Consider the following 14,258-nt stretch of genomic DNA (forward strand, 5'->3'; position numbering starts at 1 on the left):
AAAGACGAGTAACAAAGGTGTGAGCTCCTCTATTGTTACTCCTCCTTTTATGGTTACCACAGTTTACAAAACAGGGTATTCACATACAAAATTCAAATATATCAATTTTCATGTACAAAAATCACTCTTCCCACTCATGATGTTACACGTAAAGGGAGAGAAGCTAGCATTTGTGAGCCTACCATGCATTTCTAGAGTCAGTCACACTGTGCACAGTTAGAATTTTTTAAAAATTCAGACATTCTTCCAATTAAACCACAATTACCTTTACATAGCATACTTTGCAATGACAGAGAAACATTTTCAATCTTAGATAAATTGGGTGCTTGTATGTTTCCATTACTAAAACCAAACATGTAATATAGTTTTGAGCCTATAAGGGCCATGAGAAAAAAACTCAAACCTTTAATAGAGCATCACGACAACATCCTAAACAACAGATGCTATTCAGGAATGTTATAATATGATCTTGTACCTTTATGAATGATGACTTTGCTTTTCAAAAACGTATAGACCACAAAACTAAGTTTATCTGAAAGGCCTTATACATGTCTAAGTTGGAACCATGTACTAAACCTCTTATAGCTATGGATTATGTTCTTTAAAACTTTGAAAGTTTGATTCACTGCCTTTCTGGCATTCATAAACTGAAGTATTTCCCAGAACAATTCTATATAGCATATTTACAGGAGAACGTGATTTTTTTCATGTAACATTGATGTATAGCACTTTCTTCACACAGAACAGATATTGGCAGGTCTAATTCCCATCTCTAGATGGCATTTGTGCTCAGACACTTGAATTGTTTGATTGTAACACTGCTGTATAGCAAATAAGATGGCTGACACAGAGTATTCATGTTTCATTCAGCAACCTAAAACATGTCAATAAGTCAAGAAAACAAAAGATTAACATGTCTGAGTGAAAGAATATTAAAAGGAAAATGCTGAGACTCTGGACAGCCATATCAAAGCCAAAGAGGTAAACAAGTACCTAAAAAGAACCCTCTCTGTCAAGTGAGTGAAACAATGCTGTACATTAATTAATATTACATACAATTAAGCAAGAAATGTGGTTCAAATTTCTACATGATGATTTTCTGCTGTGTGTTTGCAAAGGTCACAGTTTACTGTAAACATGGAAGTGATATGTCATTCTGAGGAAAAGAAGAACCAAACCAACCAAGTTCTGTCTCCATTTCCACTCTTTACAAATAGATTACTTCACAGTTTACTGTAAACATGGAAGTGATATGTCATTCTGAGGAAAAGAAGAACCAAACCAACCAAGTTCTGTCTCCATTTCCACTCTTTACAAATAGATTACTTCACAGTTTACTGTAAACATGGAAGTGATATGTCATTCTGAGGAAAAGAAGAACCAAACCAACCGAGTTCTGTCTCCATTTCCACTCTTTACAATAGATTACTTCCAACAACAAAAGAAAAGAAAGATTTGAAGGATGTATGTCAGCATATAAAGCAGGAATACAGGAAATTTTATGAGAAATTTCTCTCATTTTGAAGTGATCAGTTTGTGAGAATCTGATTGACCATATTATCAATTTATTATATTGGTAATATGGTCAATGTACAGCTATATGTGTGTTATTAATAAACTGAAGAAATTGTAATGTTACATTTGTTACCTTATTTATGTGCCTCTCCTTTGTATTTTTAAAGTTTATAATGTTACAAGTCTTACTACTACTAATATTTTCCCATCAGTAGTTAACATATAGCATTTTCCCTTAATAGTACAATACATTGTTGTTCCACTAGTACATCCTTTAAATCTATTTCAGTTTTGAAACATTCAATAAAAGACTTAATTATGAGTTCATAAATACTGTAATGTAGTAATGTACCTTTTTGTCTTGATTTAAGAATCAATTTACTATTAAAATTTCTGATATATTATTATATACCAGAAATTCATAGTAAATTGATTCTTAAATCAAGACAAAAGGTTTTCCCTGCAAAGAACAATGACATATAAAATGATGCATGACACTTAAAATGTGCCATGCATCATTGTCCTGGGCATTTCAATTCTGGAAAAGGATCTTTTGTAAAATACAAGATTAATAATTGCTTATTATTGCTCTGGGGACCTACCACCTGTTTTATTGTATATGTCATTTTTATGTTTAAAATTCTTTCCTGTCATTAAGTTTTTCTTTTTTAATTTTTCTTACATTTGATTATTCATATATGTTAAAAATCAATGAAGACAATACAAACAATGTTCAAGTCCTTTAAATCCTTTTTACTCCATTCAGGAACTAAACAGTTTTTATTAGTCATTTATGAAGCAAAAACTTCATAAATGACTAATAAAAACTATTAAAACAATTACACATTAAAAATGATCTCGACATCTACCTTTCATTGTAGGATCCATCTACAAAAACATTTAAAATGCTAAAGTTTGTGCAAAAGCATCCCTATTGTATAATCACACTTATTAACTGAAAGTCCTCTAGTAGAGTTTTTGGGTAATTACAGATTTAAAGGACTCAAACATTATTTGTATTGTCTTTATTATTTTTTCAAATGAAAAAATCCTGGGCTTATGTTTGATTCAAATATGTGTTCTTTTTTAGAATATGTCAACATATTTAAAAAATATGTTTATACTGATGTTCTATGTATATTTTTCATCTGAAGATAATATTAATACAACATTGAAAGTACTAGCCACACTAGTACTTTCAATGTTGTATTAATATTATTATTATAGTTTAAAATGCAGTCTATTTTAACAAGTTATTGGACATGCGCAATCGAATCTCGGAAGATTGTAGAGCGTGCGTTTTTGGAATTACCGTTTGGCAAGTTTAAATTCTTTATGTCGATCCTGAAGAAGGTCTGTTAATTTGACCGAAAACGTTCAATAACTTGTTAAAATAGACTGCATTTTAAAGGTATGGTGGAGTTTATTAATTAATAATGCAGTTAGAGATATAATGCACATTTATTATTTTTGAATTACTGCAGTTCCATGATAATGTTTCTGATGATGAACTTATTAATCTGCATGCTGAACTAACACACAAAGCTCAGAGTAATAGCATTGAAAATGATGAAATTAAGATAATAATATAAGAATTTAATGGAATATTTCATATCTGTGAATATCCTAAGCAAACAATATAGGATGATGATACTAATGCTGAACAGTCAACAAAAGTGTACAGAGAAATAGAAAATTGCTTTTACAAAGTAACAAATGAAAAAACAGATTTTTTGAATCAAAATGTCTCCTACACTATTTTTTCACAACTACCATGAATACCATGGTATTATTCAATTTCAATACTTCAAATTCAATAGTTACCCATTATAATAACAATAACTAGTGAATATAGAAATATTGAAATTGTATAACAACACTTACATAATTTATCTTTGCTGAATCTGAAGATGATCCTTTAAAAAGAATTGAAAGAACTCATTTGAAACACAGAACAAATATGGGACAATTAAAGATTAGAATATTTACAATAAATAAATAATCTGTTAATTTCATTATGTATCAAAAATAATTTTTCATACACTAGTTTGGTTTTCATAAGCACAAGTGTTCAGAAGTTAGGGAATGATTGTGTTTGATGTTTGCAATTTCTAATAAACATATGCTAATGATTTTTGTCTTGAGTATCTTAAACATATCAAATCCAACAAATTAAAAAAACAATAACTCTAACTTCAGAACAAGTAATAAAACTGCAAACTGATTTTAGCTAAGCATAAAATAACTCTCCAAGTGAAAGGACATGAATTTAATGAGTAAGGTATCAGTTTTAGAAAGAAAAAAAAAAGGAATCTGCCTTTGCTAAATAAAACCATACATTTTCCAATGATAATAAAGAAATTTTTGATAAAACTTAAGATTGCAAAACTAAAACTAAAATATTATTATTATTCATTAATTTTGCATCAAAATAGCTATCATAATTATAATATCTTACAACTATATTACAAATTATATGTGCAGAAAATATAACATTAGTACATAAAAATTCAAAAACATTCAAAAACAACCACAAATATAATTGCAAATGATTTATTTTTTATGGATTATTATTTTTAATGAAATGCATTTAAAATTTTATAGATTAATTAAATTTATACCTAGGTAAATTTCCATCCATCTCTACCCAAGTTCCTCCAACAGGAATAAAACGCCCTTTTGCTACAAAATATCTCACTCTTTCATATAAAGAGGGATAATTTTCCTTCACCCACATAAACTGTTGTGCCTTAAAGAAAATAAAAGCATACTAAAAATCAATTTTATATAATAGAATACATCTACAGTGAAACCTCGATCTATCATTCCTGGAAGGATTGCTTTTCCAATGGCACTATTCAATTATTAGAATTTCTGAGCTAATCTTATAAAACTATGGAAATTAAACCCACATCAATCATTCTTTGATTTATCATTTTCCCTTCAAAATTTTCAATCCTGAAAAATGTTAATACCAAACTGATTGTTTTTAAGAAAGAGCAATACTACACATACAAATATTAGTATGCATTGATAATAGAAGTTGATGTTTTTGAAATATGGTATAATAAGTAGTAGTTTGGATTCTATATCGTTTGCTATGTAACCTTCCATATATCTTATCTGCCAAGCAATGTGGTGATGGTGGTGATAACAATGACAAACCTGAACCAGTATGGTGTTTTACTGAAGTACTTTGTGCTTTTGACTCCATGAGAGCATTTCCGTATATTCACATTATCAAATGAGAACAAGCAAACATGATTAATGAAAGTTTATTGTTTAGCTTGGAAATAAAAAGTCCTACTACTCAAATAAAGATTAATGACTTTTAGTTATATATATTGGATCTGACAGTAAAAAAACTATTATTGGTGTATGTGTTTTGATTGAATAAATACAAACAGGCAAATGACTTTTTCCATCTTATATAGACTCTGCATCTGTTGTTTTCCCATATCAATATTTTTTTTGGATCTCTCAACAAAAACAATGAATTGAGGTTTCACTGTATTTTTTTTTTTTTGTTTTATTATATATAATTAAAAATGAACTGTTTTCTAATTATCTAACATACAAGAAAGTAATATTTTTCTTTCCATAATTTATCTGCTACAAAAATATTTCAAATGTAAAAAAAATATAGTAGACTCTCAGTTAACCAGCACCTGTGAGAATTGATAAGATGCCAGATTGATGTAGCTTCTGGTTGCTTGAGAGTTGCTATTAAAAATAAGCCTAATACTATACTTCACACTACAACATATCATAAACTCTGTATTGATTTGATATTAACATTGAAACAGTAATTAAAAGCAAATTAAGACAAAGATTAACACAGTTTTATTATAAAATAGCTTTGCAAATGCAGTGTACAATTTTAGTTAAATAGTAGTCAATAACTTCAACTTAATGAACTTCACTAACAATTTTTTTTAAACTTAAATTTCTGCTAGAAATTGATTTTACTTTGATTTTTATTTAAATTATTATTTCTTCAATTTTTTGCCAGTTGCTTAAGAGTGCTAGTTGCTTGAGTTCCAGTTAATGGACAGTCTACTGTACTTATGATTGCAAATATATTTTTAGATTGCTCCAGATAATTGTAAATCACTAGAAATTTTATTTATATATAAAACACTTCTGGCAAAGCACATACTTCAAACAAATTATTTCACAATAATGATATTTTTCAAGTTTAAATAATTATATGCTAATTTTGACATTGGAAATTCAATTTTCACTTGTATGACTTATTGATGATTTGATGTAATTTGATAAATTTTATTTTATTTTTAAATTAAATATATTAAATATTCTTATTTTACTACTACAACAACAACAAACACACACAAGTTGTACCTAGTAAAATATTTGCTATAAAATTTGTTGTTACAGTAAATTATAAATAAATAGGAAAAATAAAACAAATAAATTTATTTATATAAAATTTATTAATATAACACATAAAATTTCTTGGTATACAATAATAGTACTTTTATGAATTGGAAACAGATTTTTGCCTTAGCATATTTTATATAGATTGTAGTTTTTCATTTCTTTTTCATCTATCAGTAATTGTTCTTTGTGATTTTCTTTGACAGAAATAAATGTCAGTCTTCCTAAACATTTAATTTAAAATAATTTTTTTCAGAAGTGGGTGGTAACAAAACAAAATCTGATGTAACATAACAATATAATGGTAATTAAACAATAAACAGTAAGCTGGAAATTTTCATTTAAATGAGCACCAATCTTGGCAGGAATGAAATATTTAATTTTCACATCACCCAAGATAGATGTAGCCATGCATCTATTCTTTTCATTCTGGCAAGCAGATGTCATTCGTGTTCCATGTGGAACAGCTAGTTATTTCCAGTATGGTGTGGACTGTTGGTTGAATCATGTATTCATATTCATAAGCATCCTAAATTTCATTACTTTATTTTTTTTGTAAAATTCCAAAATTTAAAAATCATGCTTTTTTTCAAACAAATTTTCAATATTCTAATGTTCTAGAACAAAAATACATTAATGTACAGGTAGACCTGAAGTTAATCTATAAAACAGGTCAAAAGCATTTGTCCAATCATTAAATAAATGTGCTGGAAAGTGAAAAGGTTGTTTGTATGATATTTTTAGTATGCATAACATTATTTATATTACTACTACTAATTATTAATTTAAAAAATTAGCATTCTGTATACATAGCTGTATTCCATTTTCTTAATAAATTATATCAATTGCAAGGCATTTGACATATTGTACTGAAATTTGTAAGTCTTGGATAATTTGAAACTCAATATTTTGAAGTTGTGATTATTTGGTCCCCTAAATTTTGAATTAATGAGGATTTCTTGTAATATAATTGATCTAAAAATAATTTTATTCTTTAATCAATAAAAAAAAAACAGTATAATGATTTTTGAATGTGCTTTTAAAATAACAATTTAAATAACATCAAAAAAAAACTTCACTTTTATTAATAGTAATATCATTCAATTTTTAAAATCAATTTTCTACCATAGTAAATCTAAATTTTTATGTTATTTTTTATTTGTAAGAAGACTTATCATTTCATTTAATGTCTTTGAGAAATCAGATGCTTATATTTAATTACATCAAAAACAGCCAAGAAAATATAAACTTAAATTTAATGTTAAATTTAAATGTATTTCTTTATATTTTTCCAATATTCTTTTCAGTCCAATTGCTTATTACTGGTACTAAGTATAATAATGTCACAATTAGAATTATTATAGAAATAGAATAAAGATTAAATAGCTATTAAAATGGACAAACTGAATTAGCTTTGAAAAACTATGAAATAATTCTACATTAAATTGGAACACTGTTTCTAATTTAGGATGCAATAAGGATCCTAAATTATTACAGTAATACTGATTAACTGAGATCTGTTTAACTGAGGTTTCAAATTATCTGAGTTGAATCATGAAAGAGTACTTTGTCAATAAATCTTAGTAAATTAAAGTTCATTTTGCAAATCTTGGTTGAGCAATGTGCACTACTTAAAAGGGACTTTAGACATTTTGAAAAGAATTCTCTCTGGTAACTTCTTACAATAATACATATTTTAATTGTAATCATAGGTTTACATTTTCTTTAATAAATACACATGTAAGTAAAAATGTTTTATTGTATAAAAAGTCATTACAACCAACAAATAAATCTAGCCTAATCATAGAATATATTATATATGCTAATGCATCCAAATCCAGTTTAATTGGTAATTTATCAAATACTCAATATTATCTAACTTTTTGATTATCTAATGTACTCTTGAGGTCTACAAATTTAGACTACTGTATTTATGTAAAAAAAGAATTCAAATTAGACTCAGAAAATCTTATAATAGCTTTCCCTCTCTTGCTTTCTTGTAAACTGTTGAAAACATTAATTTTAATAAAAAATCCTAAATATATAATCACAACTTTAAAATAGAATAATTGACAAAAACTAATTTAAAGTAAAATATATAGTGTTAATATATTTATGTTTACATATATGCTTAACAGCATAGTTTTTTATGTTATATAAAATTACTTGGTAATACTCAATACAGGATATATTTTTATATATTTACATTAATATTTTTTTCTTCTACATTTAAAGTACTTTTGTTATTGGAATTTGGTTTTTAATAATATATACAATGGAACCCCGGTTAACGAATGTAATCCGTTCCACGAGTCCATTCGTTAACCAAAGCAATTTTTCCCATAGAAATTAATGCAAATAGAATTAATCCATTCTAGCCGTCAGTATTTTTGTAATTTTATTTGTAAAATGGGTTTTCTTTGATGAAAATATAAGAAAATGTAGTATCTATCATTACAGCAACAAATATGTAAACTTTATTTAATAAAGTAGCACTGTACATACCTTTGTTTCTACGAAGCTTAATGCTTAAAAGAGGAATCCTCCTCCATAAAAATATCAAGTAGCACTGCATTGGGAGTTTCTTTGAGTCGAGGTCTCTTTTGATAAGGAACAAGAAAATGGTCTAAAGTTGATTGTCTTACTCTCTTAATCAAAATTTTTCTAAAATGCGCTAGCACAGTGTCATTCATTAAATTAATGACCCTATTAGCCACAACTTTGTTAGGATGGTGCTTCTTGATAAATTCCTGCACATCATTCCATTTTCTTCTGCAAATTTCCTTGATCTCAGCACTGATGATTTCCTCCCTAGCCTCTTCCTCTGACAAATGCTCTTCTTGTCATCTGTTCCTCCTGCATGGCTCCAGTCGTTGCAGCTCTGTCACCTGCCATCGCTTCTTTGACCAAGCGAACCCATCTCGTCCGCTCTGGGGCTACGACTGATCAGCTTGCACTATCGTAGGACCAGCGATACGCCACTCCTCAGTGCCAAGAGAAAATACTGTAGATAAGCCATTTCCAACCATCTCAAATATGTAAGCATCTTCGCGTTCTAATAAACGATTTTCACTGTAAAATACTTGTCATCTTTGTCTCCTCCGTCACCACCAACATACGAATGGACCCTAGACTATCACCGACACACAATTAACTGATTCCCCCTAAAAGTCAGCAAGCTTACAAATTTGACACAAAAAACCGTTAAGTTTGTTATCCGAGACAAAATTTTTGCAAAATGAAAGTTCGTTAACTGATTTGGTCATTAAGCAGGACATTCGTTAACCGGGGTTCCACTGTATTTGTATAAATATCACACTACACATACTATAAAATCTTTTCTATTTTCAAATTATGTAAATATTCTAAAGATTCCAGAAATAGATCAAACAATCAAAACATGTTAAATATTAAATAAATTTTTTATAATTGTTCAAAATAATCACTGAACTTCAATACACTCTCTCCAACAATTTCTCAACTTTAGAAAATATCTAAATGAATTGGCTTCTTTCAGGAACAGAAAAATTCCTTTATTCATCTTATATGAATGCACAAGTTCTATTAACAAAAACCATTTTCCTTTTAAATTTTTTTCAACTTTGAATAAAGGTTACATTTTCTCTACTGGTTTTCTAATGATTTTTTCTTTTCCCAAAACTAAAAAATGTATAATTCTATTAACTCAAAAATAAGTTTGAGCCAATAGAACTCATACAAGACAAAATAAGAGTATTTTGCAATCCCTAAGAAAGTTGAATTTTCTAAATGTTTCTGAATAAGGGAAATTGTTGGAGAAAGTGTATTGAAGCTCAAGGGCATTATTTTGAAACTTTTTAATAAATTTATTTATATCCAAACCTGTTTTAATTTTTTGACTCATTTCCAAAACTTTTGAACACTCCTATTATTTTCCAAATTTAAGCAAGAAATTGAATTTTATTTTTGTGAAAGCATTTCCAGAAATATTTAAATTCTAGAATCATAATAAACCTAAAACTTTTATTATAAATACAGCTTTTAGTTTTAACTTACTTTAGATTAAATATTCTAATGCACTATAGAATTCATAATTTAACAATAATTTTTGATAATATATTTTTTAATAATATATAATAATTTCAGTTATATTTCTGCAAATTTAATTACCTGTGAACAAGCAAAATTAAAATCTGAATACTTTTCCATCAACCTTATTACAGAGGCCCAACTTCGTGCACATTTTCGAACAGTCTCTTCATAAGGCCAGAGCCAGGCACAGTCAATATGACAATTTCCGACTGCCAGTATGGTATGCTGTGAATTACCATTTCTTTGAGAGAAAAACATTTTGGCTATATGCCTAGCTTTGTCAAAACTATCAGTGGAACTGAAATAACAAAAATATTTATTTCATAAAGAAAAAGTTCTATTATTTTAATTTTTTAAAATTTAGTGCACATACACATATACAAGGTCTGTTCAAAAAGTATCGGACCTTTCGTCGGCAAAAATAAATTTATTGACTTTGAGGTACAAAACCCTAATCCCCTTCAAAGTAGTCTCCTTGGTAATGTATACACTTCTCCCAGCATTCCTGCCATTGCTGGAAACACTGCTGGAACGCATCTTTTGGAATGGTTATCAGCCGGTCCGTCACATTTCGCATGATGTCTTCTCTCGACTAAAATCGGGTTCCTTTTAGCGGCATTTTCAGCTTGAGAAATAGCCAAAGGTCACACGGAGCCATGTGGGGAGAGTACGGAGCGTGACGAACCACAGGAGTATTGTGTTTGGCGACGAAAGCCCGAATCAGATGCACAGAATGAGCGGATGCGTTATCACGATGGAGCTGCCAAGTTTTGATCGACCACAGATCCCATCGTTTGCATCGCACTGTATCCGAAAGACGACGAAGGACCTCCTGGTAGTACTCCTTTGGGATGGTTTGGCCTTGTGGTGTGTACTCACGACACACCACCCCACAAGAGTCGAAAAAACTGTCAACATGACCTTTGATATTGCTGCGGACCTGCCGCGCTTTTTTTGGCCTCGAGGATCGTCCCCGAAAGCCTGCTGAATCTTGCGAATGGTTTACACTCGGGTATCGCCAAGGTTTTTGGCAAAATTTGATGTAATATCGCTGCTCACGTTGTTCAGTCATTTTCCAGCTTAGTGAAATCCGACGAGAGCGCACTACATGACCTCACTCATACGCCGATTGCCAACGACTGACGCTTTCTGCAGGCGGGAAAAAATTCAGGGCTGTGCATGACTGTCCCCTCCACAACTCCACCGAAGGAGGCCTCTCTCGCAATCATTGGTTTACGCGGAAAAAAATAAGGTCCGATACTTTTTGAACAGACCTTGTATGTAATATATATTAAATATGGTATATCAAACAAAATTTACAAAAAGAAAAAAATCTGTTTTATTTAAAAATTCAAAAATTTGGTAGTTTGGTAAATTTGGAGTTGTAAATTCATATTCATATTTAGTCTTTAGTTCATATCATTGAGTTTCATATGTAATCACAGTTATATTCTTTAAAAATGTTTGCCATAACTTTTAAATAAACAATTTTGTGATATGTTACTAGTCTTGTTGAGAGTGGACTAAATAGCAGTATATCATAAAAATGTCTAAAGAAAGTTTATCATACTATGGCACTTTGACATGAATACTGTCAATTGAATTTATTAGGTTAAAACATTTACTTGTGCACTACTTTAAAAAATGTTGTAACAATAGGTTTTTACAAAGATCTATTAGTGATTTTTTTAATAAAAAAGAAGGATGGTATGGAAATGTGTTCAAAATTCATTTGTAAATCATCATAATAAAATTATCCTGGTTTTGGGTTGTCCATGTGCAGTTTATTCAATGGTGATTTATTTTCATCATATTAACAATTTGCCAACTCTCATTATTATTATAAAAGATATATATAATGGAATGATGTCATTAAGCAGGACATTCGTTAACCGGGGTTCCAAATATTGTAATTTATTATAATAAACGTTATTTGAATTATTTAATTTTTATTGTAATTCTAAAGGATTTAACAATTACCTACTCTAGGTCAAAAAGTATCCAGACACTTATAAAATGGAAGAGTTTTCTAGTTATAACTCATTTCTTGCATGAAATAGAAAAAAGTAATGACAGATGTGAAATCTTCAGACTTTTTTACACTAGAATAAATATTTACATGTGCAAAAAATATTGATCAAAAACAGAAATACAATTTTATTTCAAACTATGAAAATTTTCACTTCACAAAAGTATCTGGACAAAGGAAATAAATGATAGAAAGTGTCATATCATTTGCTTAAACACATGTTTACAATAACTTGTCACAACAAATGAGTTAAAGAATTAATTTCATACTTAAATTGTTTTATTTTGTTATTGTGAACAATGAAAACAAACAAATTAAAGAACTTGTTATTAAGGAATAGCAAAAGAGGAAATCTGTAAAACCGTGCAAAACAGTTTCACATTCCAAAATCCACAATTCAAGATACCATTATGAAATTCCTTACAATAGTGTAGTTAATAAGGCTTGAATTGATGTTCTAAAATATTTACCTCAAGACAGAAACATGTCATTGTCAGGAAAGTGAAGAAAAATCCACGAATAATTGCTCCTAAGATTGCTTTTGAGACTTCTGTAGAATGTGGAATTCAAACATCTGCAGAAACTGTCAGAAAAACTTCAAGAGGTTAAAGTTTGTAAAAGAGCTTTATACAAAATCAGTAACATTTTGGAAATCAGTTTTGAGTTCAGATGATCCAAATTCAATGTGTTTGGTTCAAATGATTGCCTGAAAGTACAGAGAAAAGCTGGAGAATCTTTAAAAAAAATTTTATCCCTAAAGTGAAATGTGAAGACAACTGTCTTCACATTTAGTGCTATTTGGAGTTGTATGTCTGCAAATAGGGCTGGAACTCTGAAATATGTTAATGGCATAATAAATCAATATGTGTATAAATAGATTTTAAATAACAATGTTCAGAAATCAATAAGAAAATTAAAGTCAGAGTAAGATTAAAATATCAAGGGTTTGTTTTCCAGCATGAAAATGATCCAAAGCACACTTTGAAAATCAGTCAGTTTCTTGATGTGCACTATATAAAAGCATAATAAGGCTTAAATTAGACGTCCTAAAATATAAAAGTTCTTCCTTGGCCTCCACAATTGCCTGACCTCAACCCAACTGAACATTTATAAGATCACATTAAACAATCAATCAGAACGGAATCTATATTACTATATAAAGAGAATGTATTTTTGTTTGTGACGACTAACCGTGAAAATTACTGAACCAATTGTTACCAAATTTTAACTGTAGCATCTTTATGATCCCTGGAATGTTTACTACTAATCAAACCTACAGATTTTTTATTAATTAAATAAACTGCAACGGATTTCTGTCTGTCTATTTGTCTCTCTCTTCACTAGATGGCAACACATGAATTAATACTTTCTGTCAAGGCATTATCTAAAAGAAAAGTCTATTAATAGACTTTTCTTTTAGATAATGCCTTGACAGTTGCCTTGACAGTTCTTTTAGATAATGCCTTGACAGTTCTTTTAGATAATGCCTTGACAGTTTTAGATAATGCCTTGAAGTTAACTATTATATTTGAAGAACTGACATTAAATTATAATTAGCAAAATCTTTGAGAAATTAAAAAAGTGATGTCATCACGCTAGATGGCAGTATGTGTACTTATGGTGGGTTTTTGAATCGTTATGGATTAATTTCTACAGGTAATTGCACAAAATATTCAAAACAGTTATTGGATTTATCTCAAGTGAATATTTTTGAGATTGATTGATAAATAATGCCAAGAGCTGTGAGAGCATGAAAAGGAGGAAAAAATTCATAACTGTAGACAATCTACGTGAATCTATGGCAAAGTGGTCTCAAAGACTGGAAGAGCAACAAATTCCAAACAGTTATTGAAAATTGGTGATGGAACAGTTGACAATGAAAATGGCTACATAACTGTCAGTCAAAACACAGATAAGATAGTCAGTACAGTCAATGATTTGATTTCTGAAATTTATACTGATATTTCAGATTTATTGAATAAACCATATCTTTTGTTGTGTGAAAGGGCCATAATTTCACCTAGAAATATAACGGCATAAATAAATAACATTATTCTTGAAAAAGTCATTGGTAACAACCGAGATTATCTATCAATTGATACAGTTTTAAACACTGATGATGTAGTCCATTATCCACAATAGTTTCTTAATGGTCTTAGCCCATCTGGACACCCACCACATAAATTAAAATTCAAAATTGGTTCTCCAATTATGTTGTTATGTAATGTTCAACCTCCCAATCTCT

General features: G+C 29.2%; 1 protein-coding gene across 1 annotated transcript in view; it reads right to left on the reverse strand.

Annotated features, from left to right (window-relative positions):
* Positions 1 to 4,100: 4,100 nt before the first annotated feature.
* LOC111634515 (alpha-mannosidase 2C1-like) overlaps positions 4,101 to 14,258 on the reverse strand; it is a 39,621-nt gene continuing 29,463 nt past the window's right edge. Inside the window, exons 5-6 of the mRNA XM_023379313.1 lie at positions 10,063 to 10,282; positions 4,101 to 4,264 (exon numbers count right to left, since the gene is read on the reverse strand). Of these exons, the coding sequence (XP_023235081.1) occupies positions 4,121 to 4,264; positions 10,063 to 10,282 (364 nt within the window). The 3' untranslated portion in view covers positions 4,101 to 4,120. The remainder of the gene's footprint in view (positions 4,265 to 10,062; positions 10,283 to 14,258) is intronic.

Source organism: Centruroides sculpturatus, unplaced genomic scaffold (genome assembly GCF_000671375.1).
Source record: "Centruroides sculpturatus isolate CEXI.00-Female unplaced genomic scaffold, Cexi_2.0 scaffold967, whole genome shotgun sequence".
Classification (NCBI taxonomy): domain Eukaryota; kingdom Metazoa; phylum Arthropoda; class Arachnida; order Scorpiones; family Buthidae; genus Centruroides; species Centruroides sculpturatus.